The sequence below is a fragment of the Gallus gallus genome, chromosome 17 (genome assembly GCF_016699485.2).
Source record: "Gallus gallus isolate bGalGal1 chromosome 17, bGalGal1.mat.broiler.GRCg7b, whole genome shotgun sequence".
NCBI classification, from domain to species: Eukaryota; Metazoa; Chordata; class Aves; order Galliformes; family Phasianidae; genus Gallus; species Gallus gallus.
Window position 1 is genome coordinate 1498778 of NC_052548.1, and position 24437 is coordinate 1523214.

The 24437-nt window shown below is 47.6% G+C and overlaps 1 protein-coding gene across 46 annotated transcripts in view; it reads right to left on the reverse strand.

Moving 5' to 3' along the window:
• The window catches only part of EXD3 (exonuclease 3'-5' domain containing 3), a 246106-nt gene that overhangs the window by 165750 nt on the left and 55919 nt on the right, over positions 1-24437 (reverse strand). For 21 of the 46 annotated variants that reach the window (XR_005840420.2, XR_006931703.1, XR_006931704.1 and 18 more), the window contains 2 exons: positions 22403-22517; positions 19090-19422 (listed from right to left, as the gene is read on the reverse strand). The exons of 2 other annotated variants lie outside the window; for them this stretch is intronic. Coding sequence is in view for 30 of the 44 variants with exons in the window: in XM_040649175.2 (XP_040505109.1) it covers positions 19090-19180 (91 nt within the window). In the remaining 14 variants the exon portion in view is untranslated. Of the gene's footprint in view, positions 1-1385; positions 1412-11122; positions 11167-19089; positions 19423-20134; positions 20319-22402; positions 22518-24437 lie in introns of those variants that run through there. 23 more of the 46 variants (XM_040649173.2, XM_040649174.2, XM_040649172.2 and 20 more) reach the window with 4 other exon arrangements.

Here is a 24437-nt window from a genome sequence, read left to right on the forward strand (position 1 = left end):
GAAATCTGCTGGGAGCAGCATCTAAAAATCTGAGTTAGTTCTCTCAAAATGCTCCTCGCCCATTCACTGCACCTCTTCTGCTTCCAGAAACTCCAAAGAAAAATGTTCAGCTGAAAAGGAAACGTCCTTTTAAATCACCTTCTGCCTTCCACAGCCCCATACAAGCGGTCTCAGGGCACTCAGCTCGTGTGCTGCCTCACTTCATATTTCAGGCTGCAAGAACCAGCCCAGCTGTGAGGAGCTCAGCCTCATCCAGCTCAGCTCCCAGGCGCTGCTCTTACAAAGCCTGTGAAGCCATGAGCTGAGAGCTGCTCGGGCTCTGAGCGATGGCTTTCCCATTATCCGCCAACCTCGGGGGCACAGCAGCCAAATTTAAAACACCACATTTACAGTTCATAAGATAACATTTTCTCTCATCCCTACTCTGAAATCTTGAGCTCTCCAAACAGTTCCAAGCTACTGCCTCTCCCATGGAAAAGAGAAGTCTTTTTTTTTACAACAAAATGGAAAAAGATCCAGATCCCCACTGCCCATACAATTAGCAGCTAACAGTCAAACTCAGCCCATGTGTGTGTGCTGCTCCTCCTGCCCAGCTCCCAAAGAAACGCTGTGCGTAACCAAATACACTGCAAAGCTGAACTGCAATGAATGCAGCAAACAGGCAGAATGATACAGGAAATGAGAGCAGTTAGGAAAGCAGGGTTTCACTTCAGATACAGACCATAATTCAACTGGTTAAAAAGCTTTCTAAGTCTCAATCAACACAACAAGCCCAGATCTCATGTGTTTTTTTCCTACCTTACCTCCCTGGCACTGCAATCAGATCTCTCCCTTATTTCAGTACATGGATGCATGAAAACCATCTCTCTGGTCAATTTTAAACAACCCACAACTCAGTACAGTGCCAGCATGCTGCTGTGTGAGCACAGGTAAGGAGGAAACAGCGTTCCCCTCCCTCTCTGAGCACTGGAGTGAAAGCACCCAGTGAGGTGACTTCCATGCAGTGCAGCGGGATGCAGTGGGATGCAGTGAGATGCAGTGAGATGCAGTGGGATGCAGTGGGATGCAGCAGGACACAGTAGGATGTGGCAGGACACAGTAGGATGCTGTGGGATGCAGTGGGATGCAGCAGGATGCAGCAGGATGCAGCAGGTTGCTGTGAGATGCTGTGGGATGCAGTGGGGCCAAGCCAAGCTGCTGGCAGGAGTTCACCAGAGGGCTCAAGGTGCAGTGCAGCCACTCATCTTCAGGCATGGCCTGGCAGAAGGGTTGTGCTCTCCCTGTTCAGCATGTAAGGAGGTGGTTTTCCAGAACAGGGATTAAGGAGTCGAGGAAGCACAGCTGGTAACTGTAGCATGCTGATGTGGGAGCAGTTAGGGTCTTACCTTACTGGACAAAACCTTGGGAGTACCTAAGGGTGAAACATAGCCAGCTACACACAACAAAATACCCGTCAAACAGATACTCCTAGAGACAAACATGAATGGGAGTATGGAGCAACACTCTACTTTTGCTTGGTCCCAGTGGGGGGAAAGTGGTGCAGCTCATGCTGGGCCTTGGGATGCTGCCCATAGCTATGCAGCAGCTGGGAAAGAAGATGTAGATGGGAAAGTTCACGTCATTCAGGTTTTGGCAGGGACAATGGAGCAGGAACAGCACTACTAAGTTCCCATCAGAGTAGCAGACACGATCCTGCTCACCCACATCTGAGGAGGAACCAGCAAAGCAACAGGAAACTAATGGCAGGATACCCGAGGAGAATACCCGAGGAGAAAGGACAAGGACCTTGCAAGGGGCTTCATAAGGCTTCCAGAGCAAATCTGGAGAGAGATGATTGCTCAGTGCAAAAAGGAGAGGGGAAGAAACAGAAGCGAAGAACAAAGCAAAGCGCCTGAGAACCAAATGGCCATAACTGAACCACAGGCACGTCTGGGCTCAACTCAGAGGAGCAAGCAGCAGCAATTACTAGGATAATGTTTGATAAACATTTTTAAACAATTACAGAGCAGTGTCAGCAAAAGCCAGGATAGCTCCTGGAGGCCAGAAAAACACCTTCACATGCTCTGTGTCAAGAACATCCAGAATCTTCCCTTTTAAAGAAAAGCCAAACTCTGCAGAGACTCTCGCATATTGGAAAGATACCCAACTATCAGCAAGCGGGTCACTTAATGAGCAGACAAGAAAACAGCATTAAAAACCCCACAGTGTGGTGAGTAGTGGGGATCAGCTCCCTGCTCCCAGCCACGAGCTGCCAGCTCTGTCCAGCTCCCACCCGGCTCCCAGCCTGCTGAGGCTGGGATGTGCCCCGCACAGCCGATCCCATTCGGATCCAAATCAAGCTCAAAGCCAAAGCCCGTGGTCTGATAGTGATCCTTTTCTGCTCCAAGAAAGGGAGCTGCAGACCACCACGTGCCCAGCAAAGCTTCCCCACAGCAAGCTGACAGCACCTCGCTGCAGGCAGCAGAGGACACATCTGCACCCCCTCCACCAAGGCACAGGTGACCCAGGTTCCCTCGTTGCAGAGTTTCTCCAAACACGATCCTATTATAAAAACTTAGGAATGTATTTCCTGTCAGTATTTTTCTTTGCAAAAAGAAATCTCCCGTGCCCTGAATCTGGTACCAAAACTGGAGAAGATGGTAAATCAAATCTCTTCCAGTTCTCAATAGCTGCGGTTACATTTCAAAACCATATAAACCACAAGGCTTATATTTTTGAGTTAGAAAAGTGCCTTTGAGGAAAGCCGTAAACGACTTTCTGTTCACTCTCTTTTCCCTTTGTGCACAGCTCGCTCAGACCCGCTGTGATCACAACAGAAGCGATGCCCGCAGGCTGCTGAGGTAAAGCTGTGCTTTTGCCATTGCGTCCTTGCAAAATTCTGCCACGTTATTCACCGCCTCTGCTGAAATGCCCTGGCAGGAGAAACCCCCTTTGTGACTGAGGCTGCTTGTGCGTCTCCAATAGGGAGAGTGAGACATCAAACCCCAGAGGAGGAATTTACCAATGAAAAATCTCTCAACACTTTTTCTTTGTGTCAAAAGCCATTGAACGCCCCGCGGCCTGAGATCTGGGAGAGTTACAGTCAACTCATTAAAGGACACAGAATGCACTAAGAAGAAAAAAGAAAAACAAAAAGGAAAAGCAAAAGGAAAATAAAAAAAGGAAAAGGGGATGATGTGACTGAAATGCACGTCAAGCAGCCAACGACAGCCAGAAGTCCTGGGCAGAAAAGGTCAGATGGTGACAGAGCTTAAAACATCTGTAGGCAGCCAGCTTGCATCTCTGCCTCCCAAATTAACAGGATTTCATTACGTTTAATGGAATGTACGACGAAATATGCACAATACACAGCCCCCACACTAAAGAATCAGTGAATTTTTACTACTGCAGAATGTGCTGTTTTGAGTCCTTCCAATCAATTCCTGAATTCTGCCCTCTGTAAAACCTCCTGTCAACCTGAGCAAGCATTTGAGATACTCTTCAGAAGGGAAAGCAAAGGTTCCAAACCCTTCCACGTCAGTAAAGTGTCCTTTTGCACTGGAGAATTACATCCTGGAGGCGTGCAGGCCATCTGTGAGCAGGGATGGTGGGGAGCAGCTCCGTTCTGCAGTCAGCAGCCCCATCCCCGCAGCACCACGGCTACCCCAGCACTGTGTAATTCAAATGCCATGACTGCATCTGAAAACGAACAAACACCACATTATGTGGACTAAGAGTTAATCCAGGTCTCTCACAAAAACCTCCTTTGCTGAATTTCTGTTCTGAGCAGTGTGTGTAGCTCACACCGAGTGCACACTATGTTTGTAGAAGAGAAGGCCAACAAGGAATGGGAATATCCCTGTGATGGAGCACAACATGAAAAGATACATTCTCTGTGACAATTTTCAACCTCTAAGAACCAGCTGACTTAGCTGAAAAGAAACCAAATTGTTTTCCATAGGAAATCACAGATTTTTACACCTACATGTTTTTGTCCCTGCTTTTAATCAATGCACACAACATAAACCTTCCAATCCAGTTCGCATATTTTTAAGCTTTAGGAAATGACTTCAGATATAATTTCCCTTTCCACTGCAAAATGGCACTTAAAATATAGCAAAATAATTTTAGAATATGCGTGTACAATGGTGGATATTAGCTGGTGGGGCTTGGGAATGCTTTTCTCCTTTTGTAGGAGGCTTTTGCAGTGATTTGTTCTTACCTGAACTTACTGACAGATATGGGATGGGGAGAGATACTTAACGTGCTGTGTAACCAGCAGCAGGGGTAAAGATAGAATACAGCTGGAACTTATGGTCAGAGCTGATATGGTCACTTACAGAAAAGAGAAGAGGCGAAAGGGGAAAAGGGAAAGGAGAAAAGGAAAAAGGGAAGGGGAGAAAAGGGAAAGGGGAGAGGGGAAGGGGGAAAGGAGAAAGGGGAAAAGGGAAGTGGAAAGGGGAAAAGATAGGAAAGGAGAAAGAGATGGGGAGAAAGAGATGGGGAAGGAGAAAAGGAAAAATACAAAGATTAAAAAGCCTGGATCATATTACTGCAACACTGCCTGGTGTTCATATTACTGCAACACTGCACAGCATCCCTGCCTTGCCTTTAAGGCATGTTCCATCCTCTGTCAGCAGTGTGAGGGAGAGATGAGGCTTCCAACACACCTAGGAATGAAATGGGGACATCTTCCCACAACAGTGAGAAATTCACACAACAGGAGCCCTCTCTGCCCAAAGCTCCCCCAGGAAGTGTGTTCCCAAGGGCTGGGAGCTTTGGGCAGCTTCCTGCTTTTTACTGCTCCTTTCGGGGGAACTGCCATACTCCAGTCCCTGGAACACACAGCGTGGGCACAGCCTGACGCTGGGGGGAGGCAGCCCAGCTCTGTGCTGTCAGAGCACCGGGCAGTGAGGGGCTCAGCCACTGGCAGCACCTGGCCCTGTGTGGACAGACCTGACCTCAGCAGTTGCCCCATCCCAAGCAGTGGGTTTGTCAGTGCTGCTGAGCCATCCACCTTGCACCAACCTATTTTCCATCTCTTATTGAGAGCATGTGTTCTAAATGACTTCTAATGGCACAGCCATAATTCACCTGTACTTTTCCAGTGCCATGAAAAAATCTGCTTCATCCACAATGAAAGGAAACCTCCGCTTCCATTGCAGACACACTGGTATGACAGCATAGCTGAGACAAGCTCTATTTCCTACAGACCCAAGGCCTATTGGTGATAGGTGGACAGTTGGACTGGATGATCTTGGAGGTCTTTTCCAGCTTCGGTGATTCTATGATTCTATGATCTTATTTGTCTTTCCAACCCTAATGATTCTATGATTCTGTGCAAACAGCCATATGTTGGGATCAAACATGAGATGAGGAATAGTGTAGGGTCCAGGGGGTATATGAGCTCTGAAATAATGAGCAATGAGGGCTGTAGGGTGTTTCTTGATGTGTTACAGTGTGTTTATTCCTGGGGGCTGGATATGGGGTTTGATGGCCCTATGATGTTTGTGGGAGGGCTGTGGCGTGGTGGTGGTGGCAGACATGTAGGGTAAGGAGCTTTGCAGTGAGTGTGAGCCTGTTGCAGGCAGCTTAGATGCTTGGGGACATGGTTCAGTGGGAATGGTGCTGATGGGCTGATGGTGAGACTTGATGAGGTCTTTTCGAACCTCCATGGCTCTATGATTTTTCACCATTCTCATTCAGCTCAGTTTTTGGATGTAAAAGTCACAAAGGGTTTTGCTCAGTAGACGCCATATTGTATGAAGGAAGTTATAAGTATGGGTGGGGAGAGGGAAACAGAGCTGTTGTTTTCCCCGGTACAAACTCTTCTCACAACGAATGATAAACCAAACAATCCGGCAAGCAATCAAAACCAGCAGAGCTCTGAAGCTGTGCTAGCAGAGCTGGTTCCAAAGCAGGGCAGTGCCCACTGTACATGGGCCGCATTTGCCCTCTTCCTGAAGCAGACGATGCTGCAGTGAGGCTGGGGATCGCCCCCCATCTGAGGCCGCCCTGCCTGGAACAGCAGCCTCCATCACCAAGGCAGCACTGCCCACACCATCTCCCATCAGATCTGAAAGCCTCCCCGAGGTCAGAGCTGACAGTGCCTGGTATGAGGGGCAGCTCGCAGTGTGCCCTTCCCCTCCCCTGCACATTACTTCAGAATGTAACTTTGCATTCTCTTGGGCGAGGGAGGTTTTGCAGAAGATCACCCACTCCTGTTCCAGATGCACCTGCACCGAAGGATTCAAATGCTCTTCAAGTCTTTCTCGGGACAGAGACTCTAGCTTAGCAGAAACAGCTATTTCCAGGAATGAGAGCAGATCCCTTCCAAGAACACTGTGACTAAGGGGGAACCGCACGGTGATTCACCCGAATCCCACTGGCTGCCATCTCTGGATTCCCACTCAGGATGAGACGCCTCAGAGCTCTTTGCTCACAGGGAAAGGCCTGCAGACGGGCAGAGCAGCACTGCCGGCATCCCGATCAATTTAAATGTTCATTACATCCCACCACTGAATTCTCCAGTGCAAAATTTACAGGAGGATCAGATGTCACGAAACGATTTCATTTCAGAAGCAATAAATTGTGCTGCTTTAGCACAATTTCCAGAGCTCCCGAACTCAGTCAGCACGCCCAGCCACCATTCTTTAAATGCTTCTCCTGCAAAAGACAAATACGCTTTTAAAATGTCTGCCTGTGTTGGTTTAGCTGAATTCAAACAATAAGGCAATGAGGTCCTTCCCAACGAGGTACGTTTGGCTCGCTGCAGTCTCAGGCTTTCTGACCAACAGGGCTGTGAATGCACCGCACAGAAGGCTTCAGATCTCGGAAGGGAAGCAACCACACGCAGCTCCCACAGTCCTACAGACTGCACGCCCCACACGGCTCCCCTGTAATTTTAGCATTGGAGATTCAGCCCCCTGGGAGGTCTCTGAGCCCGGATCAACATAGAATTTTCCCCAGTATCTCTGCAAATGCTCATCACAAACCAGCGTTCAAAGCGTTCAAAGCAATGCCATGTTTCCCATTTGGCTCTCCTAGAGGAAAGCTGGAATTCCTCAGGTGCCATTAGTGAGTCCCCCTCTTTGTGGGGTCGCTGGGATAAGCCCCACCTCAGTCTTTGCTGCTGACTGCATCACTGTGGAAAAGTCAACATTAAGAGATGAAACAGAATTGTGGTCGCTGAAGGAGCTGCACAGGCAGAACACCCTCAGAGAGAGAAACTTGCATGCTGGAGAGAAGAAAAAGGGAAATGAAGAATAGGGGGTTGAGTAAAAGTTACTAAATGCAATACAAGTTTTTTTCTAGAAGAAGAATCCGTTCTTTCTCAATGGCAGTAAAAGTCATTCTTTCACTAAAGGCAAAAAAGATTGCTTCCATTCTGAGAAATGTGAGTTATGAAAACATCATAGGAAACCTCACGATTTTGCTAATACATGCTCTATTTCTCAGTGAGTCAGAAGTTCACATTCTTCTAATGCAACCTCCCAACTGAAAACAATCCCCACACTTCAAGCAGAAGAATAATAGAGCACACATGTGCTTCTTATAAAGCAATTCTTACAAATAACCACGGCTTTTGTTTTCATAATGGCTAAAATTCATCATACTCCCCCCCCAGAAAAAAACGCAGATCAAACAAAATGCGCTCTCATTAAAACAAAAGGCTTGCTTGCCCAAACTGAACAGCCAGCTATGTTTTCCTCTTATTTCATTTGTGCTTTTTGTCAATGAGAAGGGCAGTCTGCTTACCAGCACCCGCTTTGGGCATCCCCAAACCATCCTCCATCCCCACCCCACACCAGACCACAGCAGGGCACCCTCCTCCGTGTGCTGCACAGCCACCTGAACGGCAGCGACATGCAGGCACTGCACTGCATGCAGCACATGAGCTGAAGGTGCCCAGGACAGCACTGAGCCATCAGCCCGCACACACAGCTGCACACAGCGCTCACTTCCAGCTGCTTCCCACACTGCCTCATTTTGTATGGGAGAGCGCATCATCTTCCACGTGAGTAGCGATGCTAAAAGGAATGCTTTCTAGGCAGGTAACGAAATCCAAACTAACGAAAGCCTAAAAATACCGCAAGTGTTAATCTTTTGCAGTTGGCAGTACTTTCAGTGGTTTCCTCATCTGTTAGTTGGGCTATGACCTCAATATCAAGGGACACCTCAATATTAGGCACAAAGATGGCAAAACTGTCCCTGGCCCAGGAGAATGCAGAGCTGCTGAGCGAAGCGAGCCGGGGCACACGCAGGATGGAGGCACTCCGTGGATGGAGGCACTCCCTCATCCCATTCGGACTCTTTTCCGCCTTTTTGGAAGAAGAAAACAAATACTGCCCAGGATAACAGGGAGGGATTCTTCTATCACCTCATTTTTTGGCCAGTCAGTGTCTGCTGGAGCAGCAGCAGACTGGACGGCAATTCAGGAAGGAAACATCGGAGGCAAAGTGCTATCATCAAGCTAAAAAAATAACATTTTTTCATTTCCAGACATATCTGGAAATCCCCAAGTTCTAAACCTAATCAGCCCCAAAGCCTTTAACCATCTCTTCCAAATCCGCTTCCATGAAACAACAGCTGTTAATATCAAGAAGCACCGGTACAAGTTTTGAAGCCCTCCAGTTTTCTTTTTAAAGCAGTAACCTCCATTCTGCCACAGGGGAGGAATGGGCTGCCATTTTCAGTTGTGAAGGCTAACACTAAGGCAGCTGTTAATTGTTTTAATTGCTGGCAGATACTCTTTTTCTGGTCCAGGAGAGCAAAGAAACACTTGTGCCTGCTGCTCAGCTCGGCTTGCCCTTAGAGAAGGGACTGGTGAGTTACACACCGACTCAGCTGATGGAAGACTCAATGTGAGCCGGCAGTGCGTGCGTGCAGCCCAGAAGGCCAACCACGTCTGGTGAGAGGTGCCCCTGCCTACAGCAGGGGATGGAAATAGATGATTTCAGAGCTTCCTTCCAACCCAAACCATTCTATGGTTCTGTGATCCCATGACTCATGCAGCCAAGACCCAACGAGCCACGTTTTCAAACCAAAACACTCACCTACACCATATCAGGTCATCTCTGAGATTAAATAAGAGGACGCTGCCGTAATGATATTCTTTGGCTTCAAGAGGTTTAGGTAAAGGCAAATGAGCCTGGAAGAGACATGTCCCATGGACACGGGATGATGAGTCACCATCCCACAGACTGCGCGTTCCCAGTCCTTCCTACAGAGGCTTCTCCTGGGAAAACCAGCACAGCTCGATGACTCGCTGATGAACTGCTGGTTCAATCTGAAGTGAAAATCAATGACCCATAGCTGGTATTTGAGATCCATCACAAAATCTGTCTCCATCTCTGGCTGTACAATGCGATCACCCCAAGCAATCTATGGGTTACACCTGAGAGACCCAACCGGAGCACTTTGGTGCCCCAACACAAACACTCAGCTCTTAACTGAAAAACTCAGCGTGTTCATTGACATATTTCAGCTAGAGCTTTAAACCTCAGCATCTTGAGGCTTAGAAATTTATGAACATATCACATTTTGCCAGTTATTGCTTTTATTGAATCAATCTCTCAGCTTTCCAATATCAGTACAATGGCTCCTCTTCAACGCTCCATCCAGCATGCATTACAACACAAACCTTCCCCAGGAGTTGAAGAATGAAACAAAGTGAAGAAAAGCTTAAATGTGCAACAGATCCTAGTGTCTTCTCCCCAAATGCACATGTATTTCTACCTTTAACAAATTTGCTGAGAGGAAAAGATACAGAAAAGTGAAACAAATGTCTCTCCAGTTTTTAACTTCTATCAGTTTTTGTGGATGTGTGAGAATTCTGTACAGTGCATCATCCCTCACCGACTTCCAAATCTGCAAGCTGAACAGCACCTTCCGGGAGCTTCACCTTGCTCCGTGCTGCTCTCGGACCTCACAACTGCCCCTGATCCAGTGCCAGTGCCTGGAAAGCAGCAGGACAGGGACAGGGACCTGGGGGCTCTGGGGACGGCAGGGTGAGTGTGAGCAGCTGTGTGCCCTGGAGCCAGGAGGGCCAACTGTGCCCTGCGGTACCTCACCTCAAGCACTGCCCGCAGCTCTGGGTGCCAGATATCAGAAGGACATGAAGCCATCAGAGGGACTCTGAAGGAGAACTGAAGACATGGGGAAGGGTCTGGAGGGCAAGGTGCATGAGCAGCAGCAGAGGTCCCTTGGCTTGTTTGAGTCTGGATTTGGGTGGTGCTGTGTGGAGACAGGGGTTGGACTACGTGATCCCTGCGGGTCCCAACTCAAGATATGTTATGATTCTGCTGTTCTGTCATTCCAGACCAGCCGGTCCCAGCTCTGCCCTCCCCTCAGGCTGTGGTTTCTCCAGGTGAAAGCCCAGGCACCAGCTCCGTGCTCCTCGGGCCCTGCCTGGCTGTGGGGATGGGCTGTGAGCAGCAGCTGCATGGGACAGGAGCAGGCATCTGTGATCCAGGCTCCTGTGGGACAGTGCATTGAACCAGAGAGTTGCTTTAGATACTAATTTGAAGTCACTTTTTAAGTTTCCTTCACATTACATATCATGCAATTAAACTGGAGGAGGAGATGTTTTTGTCCAGGCTGAATCAGGCTGTCTGTACGCAGAATGCAATTCATCTTTCGCTTATTTTGAAGAAAATGGTAAAAGTGCTTCCTCTTTTTCTAACCGATGAGATCTCAGGGTGTTACATTAGAACACCTCCAGCACTAACAGTGCTGCCAGAAAAGCAAGGACACTTCAGATGATGTGTTCTTCAAATGCATGTTTGTTCCCTCTGCTGCTTTCAGAAATGCCACCCAAAGGTGCCAGGCACTCTCCCCGCTCCTTTGGAAGGTTCCCTTGCTGTGGGATCTGTTCCCTACATGCACCCAACTCTCCTTGGTGAGACTGCCATATGCATTTCAGTAACCCAGAGCTCGCCTTGAGTTTGCAGTGTTTCTAACAATAGGTATGATGCAGAACAAAAGACATCATGGCTACTTAAGATAAAAGTACGGATGGGCATTCATCTGCAAAATTCCTAAGTGTTCCCTCTTCAGTAAAAATAAAGTCATTGAGAGGTCCCAATATATACGGCTTGCAAAGCTGCAGCTCTTGGGAGGTTAAGTAGAAAAGAAAGGATACCTGTCAGCTACCACCAGCGTGTTTGAAGAGATCTGCTGGTTTCCATGGTAAATGGGGAGGGCAGCCTGGTTACAATTATGACTGACGCACATCTCAAACAATCGTTCTCTTCCTGTTCGTATGACATAAGAAAAACAGGATGCTGAGAGGTGTTTATCTGAATGCACAAGATAAGCACGCTCACAGACATTTCTAAAAGTATAAGATTTAACTAACTAGATGCTAAAGATTTGCTATGGGAAAAAAAAAAATCCAAATGCTGAACTGCTGAATGTGATTAAATTATGCATGGAAAGATCCTTTCCCTCCTAACCCGCAGGAAACAGTGAAGGAGCTGTTATATGAGCCCTGCATACCAATGGAAAGTCTTTTTAGAGCGAGATACTGAGTTACACTGCTGAATCAAAACTGAGAAAAACAGCTTAGTCTGCAACGTCCTGCAGCTTCCAAAGGTCTGTGTTCATTGCAGGCACTGCTGATGGTGGGGACACCATCAACTGGGGCACTGTGAGGGTGCTGTTGCTACCCAGGGAAGCCAAACTGGACTATAAAGCAGTTTGTTGCACTGGGCACCATTTTGCAGGATTTCTCAGGCCCATGGGCTTTCAATCTACCTACATAACCATCACAGGTACTACAAAGCATTTTAGGGGCCCATCGGTGCCTTAGCATGCCTTATTGCCATTCCAAGAGTTCAGGAACTTTCAGGTCAGAATGGCAGAGCAGAGCACGGTGCTGCAGGCACTAATTAGGACAAGCTGGTACAGCCAAGTAACACGCTGCAGCCTATGGCATAAAACAAGTGCATGTCCAAAACACAGTGCTGTGCCACAACAGGCTCTGGAGCAGGAGACAGGTTCTGGTCATCACATCCACGCTCTTGTCACCTGCATGCACGGGCAACATGCTGGGCTAGAAGCCTGCAGATCCAGAGCAAATTAATTATAGCAAAACCAAGAACTGATGGAGCAATACTGCTGGGTAACTAAGTGTCAGCCCAGTTTGTTTAACACCATTCCTCTTCAGCTGGGAAAAGAGAACTCCCAGTGGGCAGTGAGAGAGGATAAGGTATACACAGACACGGGTATGCTAGAAAAACCTACGAGAATTCCAGCTCAGAACGTTATTTGTCAGCTGCCATCTTGCTGTGGTATCACAAAGAATGGGGTGTTCAACAAGGAAGATGGAAGAGTTAAGTGAGCAGCTGGGAGTGGGACAGACCTCTGCTTTAGGAGACATGTGGCATATGTAAACCACTCAGAATGGTTTATATGGAGTCAAACAGAAACTTAAAGAGAAGCAAAGCTTGATCCAGCCTGACTTCCGGAGGGTTCACTCCTCTTAAGGAACTGCCATGGACTAGAGTTCAAATCTCCTCAGTCTTCAGCCTCACAGTAAAATTTATACTGCCAAATTTTTGGGTTCAGGGTATCCAAGAAGTAGCTGAAGTGGGGAAGTTCAACAATCTTTCATTTATTCATAGCTTTGCCTATTTAAGACGCACATTTAATGTAAAATATAATATTCATTAAGGCCTTTTGAATAATCCATGGAAGAGCCAAACTTCCATGAACCAAACACCAAAAGTGCAGAAGTATGCTGCACTTCTCCAAGCCTTCAAAAGCACAGTCGTGTCATTGTACACTGATAGAGACTGACACTAAAGATCTGCTTTAACAACAGTTTGCCTTACCCTGCATCAGCCACCACAGACCTTTTGGAGCGTAAGAAGAATTATGATGTGATACTGTAAAAAAACTTAAAATAAAAATGAGTACAATCACATGCTGAGGTGAGGGATGAAAAATATATGGACTGTAACAGTGAGCAGAGGGGAGGAGGAGGGGGGAGACTGGGACAGCTCTCCAAGGAGACCACACTGCAGTTGGTTAGGGATTAACACAACCAAGTGCCTGCACATAGACACAACTTGATCTCGAAAGGGGATCACACAGTGTGAGATGTGACTGAATGTAATTAGCTGCAGTAGTTCTTTGTGCCCTTTGGAGCATCTTCCATCCAGGAGTTGCAACAGAATTTACGAGCCACAATGGCTTGTGGCTCATCCAGGAGGGAAGGCGTTGGCACTGAGCCCCCGGGAGCACCAAAGCCAACGCATGAGGATGTCTGCAGTGGCTTCCTTGGCAATGCAGAAACAACACCAAGCCCTATCCCAGCAACCTGCCACGCTGTGCATGCGTTTGTGAGCTGCAGTCGCCTAAAATATTTTCCAGGTGGTTCACCTCTTCCACCACCGTTTTTTTTAAAGACATTTGAAATAAAGGTGTGTGAAACCTCCCTATCACACTTGCAGGCAGCCAAGAGTTTATGTCCCTACTAATATCCTTTACAGTGCTTACTGTGATCACTTCAACACTCTCTTGCGAGGCCCACAGCAGGCAGGCTGGAACTAGATGTTCTCCAAGGTCCTCTCCAACTGAAGCTATTGCCTGATGCTACCAAGACACACCACACAGCAGCAGTGCTCAGTGAAGCAGCATCGCAATGACTGGCCAGAAATGTGTATTGCTTGGGAGACAGGAGCCCTCAATGTTTGTATTTTTCCTCTTCTAACTTGAGCAGGTGTTGGCCTTAACCAGCTGCCCTTCAGGTCATACATCACCATTTACAAGGCTGGTAGATTTTCCCGCACACACTCCTGGCTGCCCAGCTCCCAGTCCCCCGTGGAAGGCTCAGACCAGGGGTAGGGGCCATAGGGGCTCCCCGTCCCCCAGCAGCCGTGCCTGGAGCTGCTATGCCTCTGTCTCTTCTTGCCCACTGGGATTCCAGCTGCAGCAGCCCCGGCTTCTCACAGCTACCAAAGAAACAAAACTGAAAAGCACACCACAGTCAGGAATTCAGTTCCATGACAAATCAGTTCTCTGAGAGCAGGGGAAGTCCTTCAGGAAAAAACAGATGAGTTTTACTACCTGTGAGAAGACGCAGTGCAGAACACTTCTGTGTGAGAAAGCGGACTCCTACTTACTTTTAAGTGAATGTTGTTTGCCCATTTGGTTCACATATTTAAGTCGGTATCAAAGGAACAGAATGGGAACCCGATCATTGTCTCCGGCTTGGCTGGCTTACAGATCAGCTCCCAGCCTTTAATTCTAGGAAGTGAGTGACCGCGAAGACTGCTGACAACCAAAGGCCCCCTCCTGCAATCCGATGTGCTGTTTGTCTTGGAAGTAGCCAGGTTAACGCTGCCCCGTTCAGCCTGCAAGGGAATGTGGGGCAGACAGAAAGATGGACAAAGACATACAGAGAGACATTGGGAAGGACTGAGGGACAAAGACGGGCGGCGGGATGAAAGCGTGGAACGAAGGCAGGACCCAGCCAAGCCAAACAGCGTTTTCCTTGAGTGATTACATCTGCCGGAGAGTCCCCAGCCTGCACTCTCCTTGCTGAGAAATTCTTTTAATTGTGTCTAGGACATTCTAAAAATCCCAAGAAAAGCTCTGCTGCAATCATGAAAGCTCTGAACTGCGTGAACTTTTGTTATGCTGAATACTGAGAGCTTGCTACATACTTGTTGCAGTAAAAGCAGAAATCTGCTTTGCCTAAGATTTTTCTGAGGTAGAACCCTGGAGAGTGAAAATTGATAATAAATCTTCATTTCTTTTTCCCAAGACAAAAACAAACAACCTTTGAAACATTCTTCCCCCTCCCAGGGTAGCCAAGTAGAAAGAGCATCTGGAAGAAAATGAAAAAAGACACCTCCCCGCATTAGGCAAAATTAAGTGAGGTTACACAGTCAGGTTCAAGAGATGCTCTGCAGAGGCAAAGGCTCTGTTCTGATCACCAGCATTGCTCCCAAAGGCAGCAGGGCCAGCAGCTCCTCACTGCATGGCTGTGGGCTGGAAGTGGGCAGCAGCACACCAACCTGCATGCCACTGCCCGTCAGTTTCATGCACGGGAATCAATACCTGCAAGCCCAAAGGTCAGCTTAATACTACGTGCTAAATGTATCAAAAGAACCACGGTTCTGTCCTGATGGGGGCACTTCTGGGCTTACCTGAATCTCACCCACACCATGGGTCCAGCTCTCTGTTCTGCAGCAAAACTCCCCCACCTTCAAGCCCATTCTCCCAGCATTAATTTGTCTTTTACCACTCACGGTGATAACTAGAAACACCAGAGGGTTGACAGTACCTCTTATTTCACCTCTGAATATATAAATACCTGCTTGCATCCAAAAACACAAGCATTTACATCTGAGGTGACAATGATTCTACGATTCTAAGCACATGCTTGCATTTACCAGATTTGATGGCCAGGAAAAGAAAGGAGTCATTGCAAGACGCTGCACAGAACAAGGTTCAGTGTTAAAAGGCAATGGAAATCACAGGGGTGTGCAGCTGGCCCCACAACTGCGTGTTCCACCCTGCCACTGGTGTGACACCGCGAAGGTGAAAGTGTGTCCTGGAGCAACATCTAACAGCCACACAAAGGTGTGCTTTGGCATTCACACACATCCCAAGTATTTTCAATGTGTGTTTGCTTGTACCTCGCCCAGCACACCTTGCACGAGCCGGTCCCACCCAGGCTGCTGTCAGACAGACATTGCAGATAGCAGTACACGCTCCCCATTGAACTGCATAGTAGGTAGATATCACGCTGAGGTTTGTGTTCTCTACCGTGCAAAAGGGGTGGTGCAAAGTTCAGATAACCCAGACACAGTCACAGGCAGAACCTCTAAGCACACAGCAGCACGTGGCCAGGCTGACACACTGCAGCACCGTCATCTGCTGCTGGAGCTACAAGCACCGTTGAAAGGATGCAAATGCACAGAGGTCAGGATCATCCAGGTTTATTTTCTAAACACCATGTGTTAAGCAACTTCAAAGCACTTGTAAATAGCACCTGCGTCCTTAAAGTAGGCAGCCTTCCCAGGCAGAAGCACCTCCAGTCCCAGGCTCTGCTCCTCTCCTCAGGAAGGTTCTCCCACAGCCAGGATCATACCCTTCAGAAACTCCAGCTTGATCTCCACTGGACAACATTTCAGCAGTGAGGCTGAAGGGAGGTTCAACAGATAGAAGCGCTAGAAGCTGTAAGGGAATGGGCAGCATTCATCCTTCCATGCTGCTAGCCAAAAACCTGGGAGGCAGGGAGCCTGACCTGAACCCGTGAGCCCAGGGACCCACAGCTCTCTGGCCCCTAACCTCTACCAGAGGGCAAGGGGAGCGCACAGTGCAATGGGCAAGGCTGTATGAGAACATCAGCTGCAATCATCTTAATCCTCAGAACTGGGGAGAGTTTCCTAAAAACAAGCGGTCTGTCAGGGACGAGGTTGGGTTTTTCTTTAATGCTCAGTTACCCACTGAAGCAAAAACAAGAGGCAACACTCATTTCCAGTAACTGTCGACCAAAGTGGAAAGGAGTATTTAACAATAAAGTGCAAGAGTCCATCATGAGTAATAGCGACCCATGTGCTTTTATGAAACAATAACACACCAACATAAAATAAATCAGTGCTTTTTAATTTAACAATGTAAATTACCCTCCCACCTGCTGTGAATCTCGCAAGGAGAAAGAGCAGGCTGCATATTTACCAAGCTGTCTATCCCCATCTCAGTCTGTGCTGGCCTAATGCCCTGGGGTTAGACTGTAGGACTCTGTCATCTCTTGCACTCGTATGACCTAAGAAAGGGAATGTGGCCTTTTTCCCACAAGCCCAGAGTGAGAACATCATAAAAGCTGAACTTTAGCCCCCTTTTTGGGCAGGCAGCACAATAGCAAGGAGGATGCTGTTACTCCCTGGAGGCTCTGCTGCTGAAAAACATCACCAAGCTCAAGTAAAAGGTCAGTAGTTAGGATTGCATCGCTTGTTTTCTTCAGTTTTCCTCCTCCGTCAAAGGCAGTTGAACATTCTTTGCACACCCCCCTCCCTCCTTCTGAGAAATGCAGGAAGGAAGTGCTTGCAAAATAGTTTAATTTAAAAGAATGCACAATCACATACACAGCAAACACGGCTTTAGTCTCGGAGCAGAACACTTCTATTGCCCCACGGTTCCCACTAAAACACAAACGAGTCCCTGCAGCAGCACGGCCACCCCTTCCTCCCCCCCACACGAAGGGAGGCCGCGTTTTACTCCCAACCCCTTTTGTGCAGGGGCAGACACCTTGGGTGTGAAGATGTGCAGCTGAGTGCCACAGACCCCTCTGCTCCTGCAGGTTCCTGAGGACTTCTGCCCAGTGACCCAGGGCTGTGGGGATGGACAAAGCGGATGAGGAAAGGCCTGGCAGCAATCACGGTGCTGCAGTGGCAGCAGGTGGCAGGAGCAGGGATACAGCACACGGCCCTATAACTAATCACCTCTGATTCACCAGCACTGAGAAGTGCCTCTTTGATTTCACAGTACATTTTTCTGCCAGTGTTTGTTACTCGCACCTGGCTGTGTGGGCTGCTGGCCTTAACTGCATCCTTTGCCTCTCCTGAATGTAACTGAAAGGGGCAGAGTGAGAAGATGCGGCTCTCACACTTCGTCCCTTTCTGCAAAGGGGAACGCAGACACCAGCAGGCGACCCGGGGGAAACTTCTTTGTTACCAATCACTTTATGCCCCACGACTCCGTGTCCAATCTAAACATAATTCTCCCAGTCACAATGGTACCTCTGGGCAAACAGCATTCGCCACCACAAGCCTATTTCTTTGACTTCTCGTAGACATTCTGCAGTGAGGGTCGGCTTCCCTTGAGCCACGCTGGCCACCAGCACCCAAATGGGCTTACGACCCTCTCCCTGCTCTCCTTTCTGAGCAGTACCAGCCTCCATGGCCACGGTCTCTGGAAACAAGCACCCTGTCCCTCACAGCCCCTCCGAACACAGCACCGCTTTGGCTCAGTGGTTTGAGCAAATCCGATCGTGTTACTGCCGCCCCGCGTGCCTTGCATTGCTGAGCTAGCATGCGGTGGATTGATTTCAAGTTGGCCCTCCTGGACTTAAGAGGGACACTGTCAGCCCCGTCTCATTTTCTTTTAACCCATTGCTGTTACAGGACACAGCTAGATGAGAAAGGTAAGAGGCTGGTGAGTGCAGAACTGAGCAGAACTGCACCGCTGCCGCTGGAGGGGTCTTCTTCCTCCAAAGCACACAGCCAGAGGTAGGCTCACAGTAAGTTACTTTCTACGAGGAAATTAAGGAATTTTGCATGCTGTCAACGTGAACTCTTTCCCATGTCTAGTCAAACAGCTTCCTGAAGGGGAAGAATAATACTTTGATTAAACAGTTTGTGGATTTGACGGCCTCATTTCCCTGTCTGGGGACTTCATGTCTAAGGAAGGACCCGAAGCTCAGGTGCACGGTTTGCTTTTTTTGCCTTTAAATGATGGTACAGTTTCAGATGGACAGCACCTTCTCTCAGCCTTAACTGGGGGGAAATCTGACTTTTCTTAGTTCCAGCCCTTTGCCCCGATGGGGAAGGGTTTTGTTTGCTTATTTCTGCTGTTGCTTTTACAAACACACAGCTATTACTGATCCTTACCACCCTCCCCAGGCCCAGCCCGTTTTACCTCCTTTTTCAGCTGGTGTTATCCATGCCCATTTTTAGTAGACTTAAAAATAAATGTTAGCATTTCAGAGATGCCTTCAGATTTCAAACAAGGGCTGCACAGTGCTGTGGTCTGTAAAGACCTTACACAAGAAATAATTCCCATCCCACAGAGCATCTAAAGGCATGTAAGGAGCTTACTCCCCACCCACCCGCTACAAGCCCAGACAAAGGACAACAAAAGAAAGAGTCAGAAGAAAGGGAACGGCACAGCCCCAGCAAACACATCTGGCTGCATGGAAAGGTGCTCCTGCAGGTAGCCAGCATGGAGCTGGGCTGGTTTCAGACTCGTAAGGCTGTTAAGAATTACACACAGATTTTTACATAATAGAACAAACTGCAGCGAAAGGTGTTACCATACAGCTATCACGTAGGCCAGGACACAGAGAGGAAATCTGAGGGTGAGTTGTAGATTTACCATTAAGGTGGACTCTGAGATGAATGTTACCCCTTCTCTCCAATGACACGAGGACACAAACAGGGAAATCCTGGAGGTGTACTAACACCATGATCAAGTACCAGCAGCTGTGCTTAGCTGACACAGAGGGGTGGGCTCAGGCATGGAGTGCAATTCAACACAGGCTGCATCCATGTGGAGCAAGGAGGGCAGACATGCTTGCTTTGATGGCTGATAGCCTTCCTCTCCTTCAGTCACAAGCTCAGACCAGTTCCCTTGCTGTTGGATGCCAACTCCGGGAGGGAGTTTGGGAGCACTTCACACCAAAGAGCAATTAGATGGCTTCAACAGCATCTGCAGGAAGATGCAGGGTACATGGTAACACAGCCAGAGCTCTGACCATGTGCCTGCCCACCTTTAGAGAGACTAACCTAGGTGTTCAGCCTTACACATACATCATTCAGACTAGATGTATAGGGAAAACTGAACCTCAAACGTTGGAATTTTGCTTCCCAGTCAAGTTAAGGCTCCAGATATTCTGTGACATCTAGTCATTCTGCAGGATTATACAGCTGCGTTGAGAGATGTTCCAGTGAGTGCATCACCTCCTAACAGCTGATCTTTGCAGGCATGACTGCTGCTGTCAGAAACTAAATGAAATTCCCCGCTCAAATTTTATAAGACTACTGAACCCATACTGAAGAAAGAAAACCGAGTGGTTAAAAAAGGTCACAGAGCAGACAGGTCTAAAAATATTACTTAAATATTGTAATGCAGCTTTTAAACAAAACCAGTAATATGAGAAAAAGACCAAGATTCAGTTCAGAGCCCTTTGCTGGAGAGAGGCAAGGAGCTGTATTCAGCAGAGGTGATTCATTTAAAGGTGAGACTTCCACCTTATTTCCTCCTGCAAAGCATCACAGACCAACTTTGCCTTATCACTGCCCTACCCTGTAGACCTGTCAGAAATCTCTGCCTCCATAATGCCAGACAACACCCACTTCCTTCCCCTGCAGCCAGACACATCACCCCGCGGTGCTGTGCAACAGAGAGCATCCCTGCTCACCTCCTTGGCTTAAGGCTCCGCAGTCTGCCAACACAGTAGCTCCTTTATCAGCCCTTTTTTCTTTATTTCTTTTTCCTTTGTTGATCTTATTCTAAAGGAGAATTTTGATCATTGTGATACTTCACTAGGAAAGGAAGGGAAGAAAATCCTCAGCAGCCTGCTGTCAGACAAAGCCTTACAGATCAAACCGGGCTGCGCACGAATTGCAGCGGTTTGCACTCAGGTTGCCTCCAAAGTGTTTATGTGAGATGTGTGTTTTTTGCCCTGCGCTGCTGTGATTGTTTGGCTGGGCTGGGTGATGGATGGTGGAGGAGGCTGTGTCTGGAAATGTGCTCCGAAGCCGACAGGAAGCTGGGGAGGCCCTTGCCAGCACTTCCTTCCTGTATACAAGGGGAGGACAGAATGGGAAAAGCCTTGGCTGTCTCCTACCCTGAGAAAAGTGCTACCCTTCCAGCTGGATTACAGTAAAAATATTTTAATCTTTCACAAGATTATAATATCCTTCCTCTCTAACTATAGCTACATTGCTAGCAAGGCTTAGATAATGAAATGAATTGACAATGGAAAAACTAGGTGGCTACAGAAGCCTAGTGCTGGAAGCTGAGCACACAGACCCAAATGTGAAGATCCCTGTCTTCAGCCAAGATATAAATCACAGCGGATCAGACCTGTGTAACCCAGACCTTTGACTGCAAGAGTAACAGCTACTGAGCACTCCAGTAGAAGGCGTAAAATACACTGAAGCAGTAGGCTGGCAGTATGTCCTTACTGACAACTTCATTCTAGTGCCTGGTTCTTAGAGAGCAAATCTAAACTCAAAACAGCTATTATTTCTACCAAAATAATGTTGCAATAAGCAGTCTATGAATATTTTGACCGTATGACCCACACCTCTCTCGTGAACACCCAGGAGTCTTCCCTTGGAGGCCTTTTTCCAAAGACCCTGCCTTAATTCCTTCTGTGGATGACTCATGAACGTGCATGGCATCCTGATGTGCAGTCAACATCTCTACACAGCAGTAAAAGCACATGCAAAGTTCTGAAGAAGAGAGATTCTCTTCTTGTCCCCATGGCCAGCTGGGCAGTGCAGAAAGGAACAGTGAGAGATCCCCTTTTCTTCCAAGCTACCAAAAGAATTGTCTAACATATTTCCACCCTTGAATTCTCAGATTCAGTTCCATGGACAAGATCTTTAGTGTTCAGAATCCCTAACTCAACAATTTGCTCTGCCTACACACATATGGACAGTGACAGCACAACAGCAGGGCAGAAGGGTGGCAACCATGAGGACGGCTCTCTTTGCTGTACCAGTGAGAAGATATTCTAAAAATCCCTTCAGGTAGATGCAGTCTGGATGGGTTTGCTTGAGCAAGTCTAAAAAAAAGGAGGAAGAAACCCTCTTGACCGAGGAAAAAAAAAAAAAAGAAAAAGAAAAAGAAAAAAAGAAAGAACAAAGAAAGAAAGAAAAAAAGCCCCCAAACTTGTGAGCAGACAGCTCCCATAACAGCCTCTATTCTGAAAAAGGAATCAGACAAAAAGACCTCACCCGTTAACAAAGAGTGGGGAACAATGGAAACTGTCAAAAAATAGCCCTCACGTCAGAAACAAGAATGCCCCTTTACACATCCAAAAAAGCACACAGCTGAGCCTGGGAGGCTGTCAGGCACAGCTTCTGGCTTACGTGTCTCCCAGGCAGTTCTCCTTTGCAGAAACTGCCAGAAGAACCAGATGATACTGAATTCCAGTAACCAAAGATGGGGATGGAAGAAGGGAGGAAATTTTTGGCAGGACTGAGCCAGAGTAAGTAATGAATTCCTGTCCATTCAGTCTCTGCACCAAGGACTCTGACACCAAAACTTTGTGGGACAAGACAACAGTATGTGTGTGCATCTTCCTTGGGTCTTACTTTATAACGCAATTACAGAAGCAATTCACGAGAAAACTGAATTACAGATAAAATCTGAATGAGCTGTGTAATACAGTAATGAAAATGGCACATAGTTCTGCATTTGTGGGAAGTTACTGAAGCATTTGTTATAAACATTTTCAGCCTGGGATACAAGTCAACACTGATAACTAGCTGTGCACCCACGAAACCTCAAAGATCTGATCACCTTCATGGCATGCAATGTGGCACTGAATTCAAAGCTTTTGCTCTACTTGTGACTCAGCATTCTCCTCCAATAGCACTAAGCAAAATAAATGGGAAAGAAATGATGTCGAATGACAAAAAGGACAGGTAAATGTCGAGAGAAGCAGAAAACTCACCAGCAGGCCGATCACCTGAGTTGCCCTCTTGACTCATCCTCCCAAAGTTGGCACCAAATTAGGATGCTGAGATTAATGGCCTACAGCTCGGAGTTGGTGGGCCAAGCTCTTGCTTCTGAAAAGAAGAAGGCGGTGTTATAATCAAACTGTAGGAACTTAATGAACTTAACCCTGTGTGTCAAAGGAAATATCATGTGTATGGCACATAGCCTTTGTATGTAATCAAGGTAGTGGACAAACTGTGTGAGTACATGACTTCTCATAGAAATCACAGTACATTGCCTGGAGATCAACAAAGTGAGCAGGGAATTGGTAAAGTCAACTAAAAAGCACCGAACACCAGCATGTGAAACCTCATGAAAGCCATTACGTATAGTTAAAACTACACCCGGGTTCCTGGAATAGTGCAAGATTAGGTTTCAGTTTTCAGTTGCACCAACAGGAGTCTTTATCACTGTTTACTTGATTGAGACAACCAAAAGACAGACCTGAGTAACCTCCAAAATGGACAGTGAACATGAAAGCATGTTTTTGCCACAGTCAAACAGCTCCTCTTTGTTTGCTTGCCCTTCCACTCATCACATCTTGATTGTGGTAGAGTTGGGAACAGAACCCATGTCTCCCAAATCCCAATCCAGTGCCTTAACCACAACATCCTTCCTGCTGAATCACACTGCAGAATTGTTTATCAGGAAGGAAATTCCCCCTTGAGAGTACTCACTCTGAGTGTGCTGGTGGAACACAAGTGCTTAGAAAAATACACATGTACCAGGAATAACAACAAGTGATTTAAGTCACTGTACAACAGGCTGAAGGCACATCAGCATTTTGGTTTTTGTTGTTAGCAGCAGTATGAGGAAGGCACCGTCTAGCAGGACATTACACAGAGCAATCAGTGCATCCGGATGTCCTCAGAGCAACAGCCCCCTGGTCTTCAAAAGATGATACGTAACTTCAAAAACATCTATCCCACACTGAGCATTAGGTATACGTCACTCCGAGGGGGGAGATCCAAAGGTTTATATTCTTACCAGGCACTGTGAAGGTCACTTTTTGTAGCATTACACACTAAGCTGCTAAGTGCAAGCAGCTGTAGAGTGTGATCTTAGGGTCAGAATTAACCTCAGCATCTTGTAACAGCAAAGGGCCTTCTCTTTCTTTAAGTTTTTCAGCCAAAATTAAATGTACGATGGAAGGAGATAGCAGAAGTGGAGCAAATATTTTTTAACCTAAGCATAGCCTTCCCCATCAGCTTCCTAGAAAACAAAAGGGTTGTAATTCGTCTGCAGTCTGTCACAGCACACAACCCCCTAATAAGCAAGTTCATGCTCCAGGATTCTGAAGAATTTGGCTCTGTTCAGCAGTTGGGCAAAGGAGAAGCATTTCCCCACGTGCAAGCCATGGCTTTTCAGGTTGTGTCCTGAGAGAGCCCCTACAGTAACCGACATGAATGTGCCTGGGCAGATTCCCAGAGCTCTGACAAGATTTCTTTAACACTCCCTTTTAAACGTCACTGTATAGGGATTCCAGAAGGACTGTCTTTTGGGGGGTAGGGAACCAAAACCAAGCCCTCAGCCACAGTGTTGTGGGGTCACATTCATAGATCTAGGGCAGCTTTTAAACAACATGCCTAGCTGGCTCCCAGGGGCTGCCCCAAGAGCAGGCCCATGCCAGATGCTCTCAGGCTGTGGCGCATAGGGCTGCCATGGGCCAGGTCTGCCCCATAGACATCGGCTGAGACCCAAAGGTGCTCTGCTGGAGCACCAGCCACACTGCAAGGAAGAGCCCGAGGGCAGCCATCCCACCATGTACCCACACATACGCCTACAAGCTTCTGTTCCCCCGTTACCTGCTGTATTTACTCGTTAAACTCCAGGACTACAGTGATCTCCCCACATCACACCAGAAGCACCTCTCAGACCAACTGCAGGGAGTATTGGTGCTGCTCTGCAGACACATAGAGCCTCCGTGGGCACTTTAGCTGGGATCCATCCATCACATGCAGATCCATGCAGCTCACCCGACCTGGGCCCTT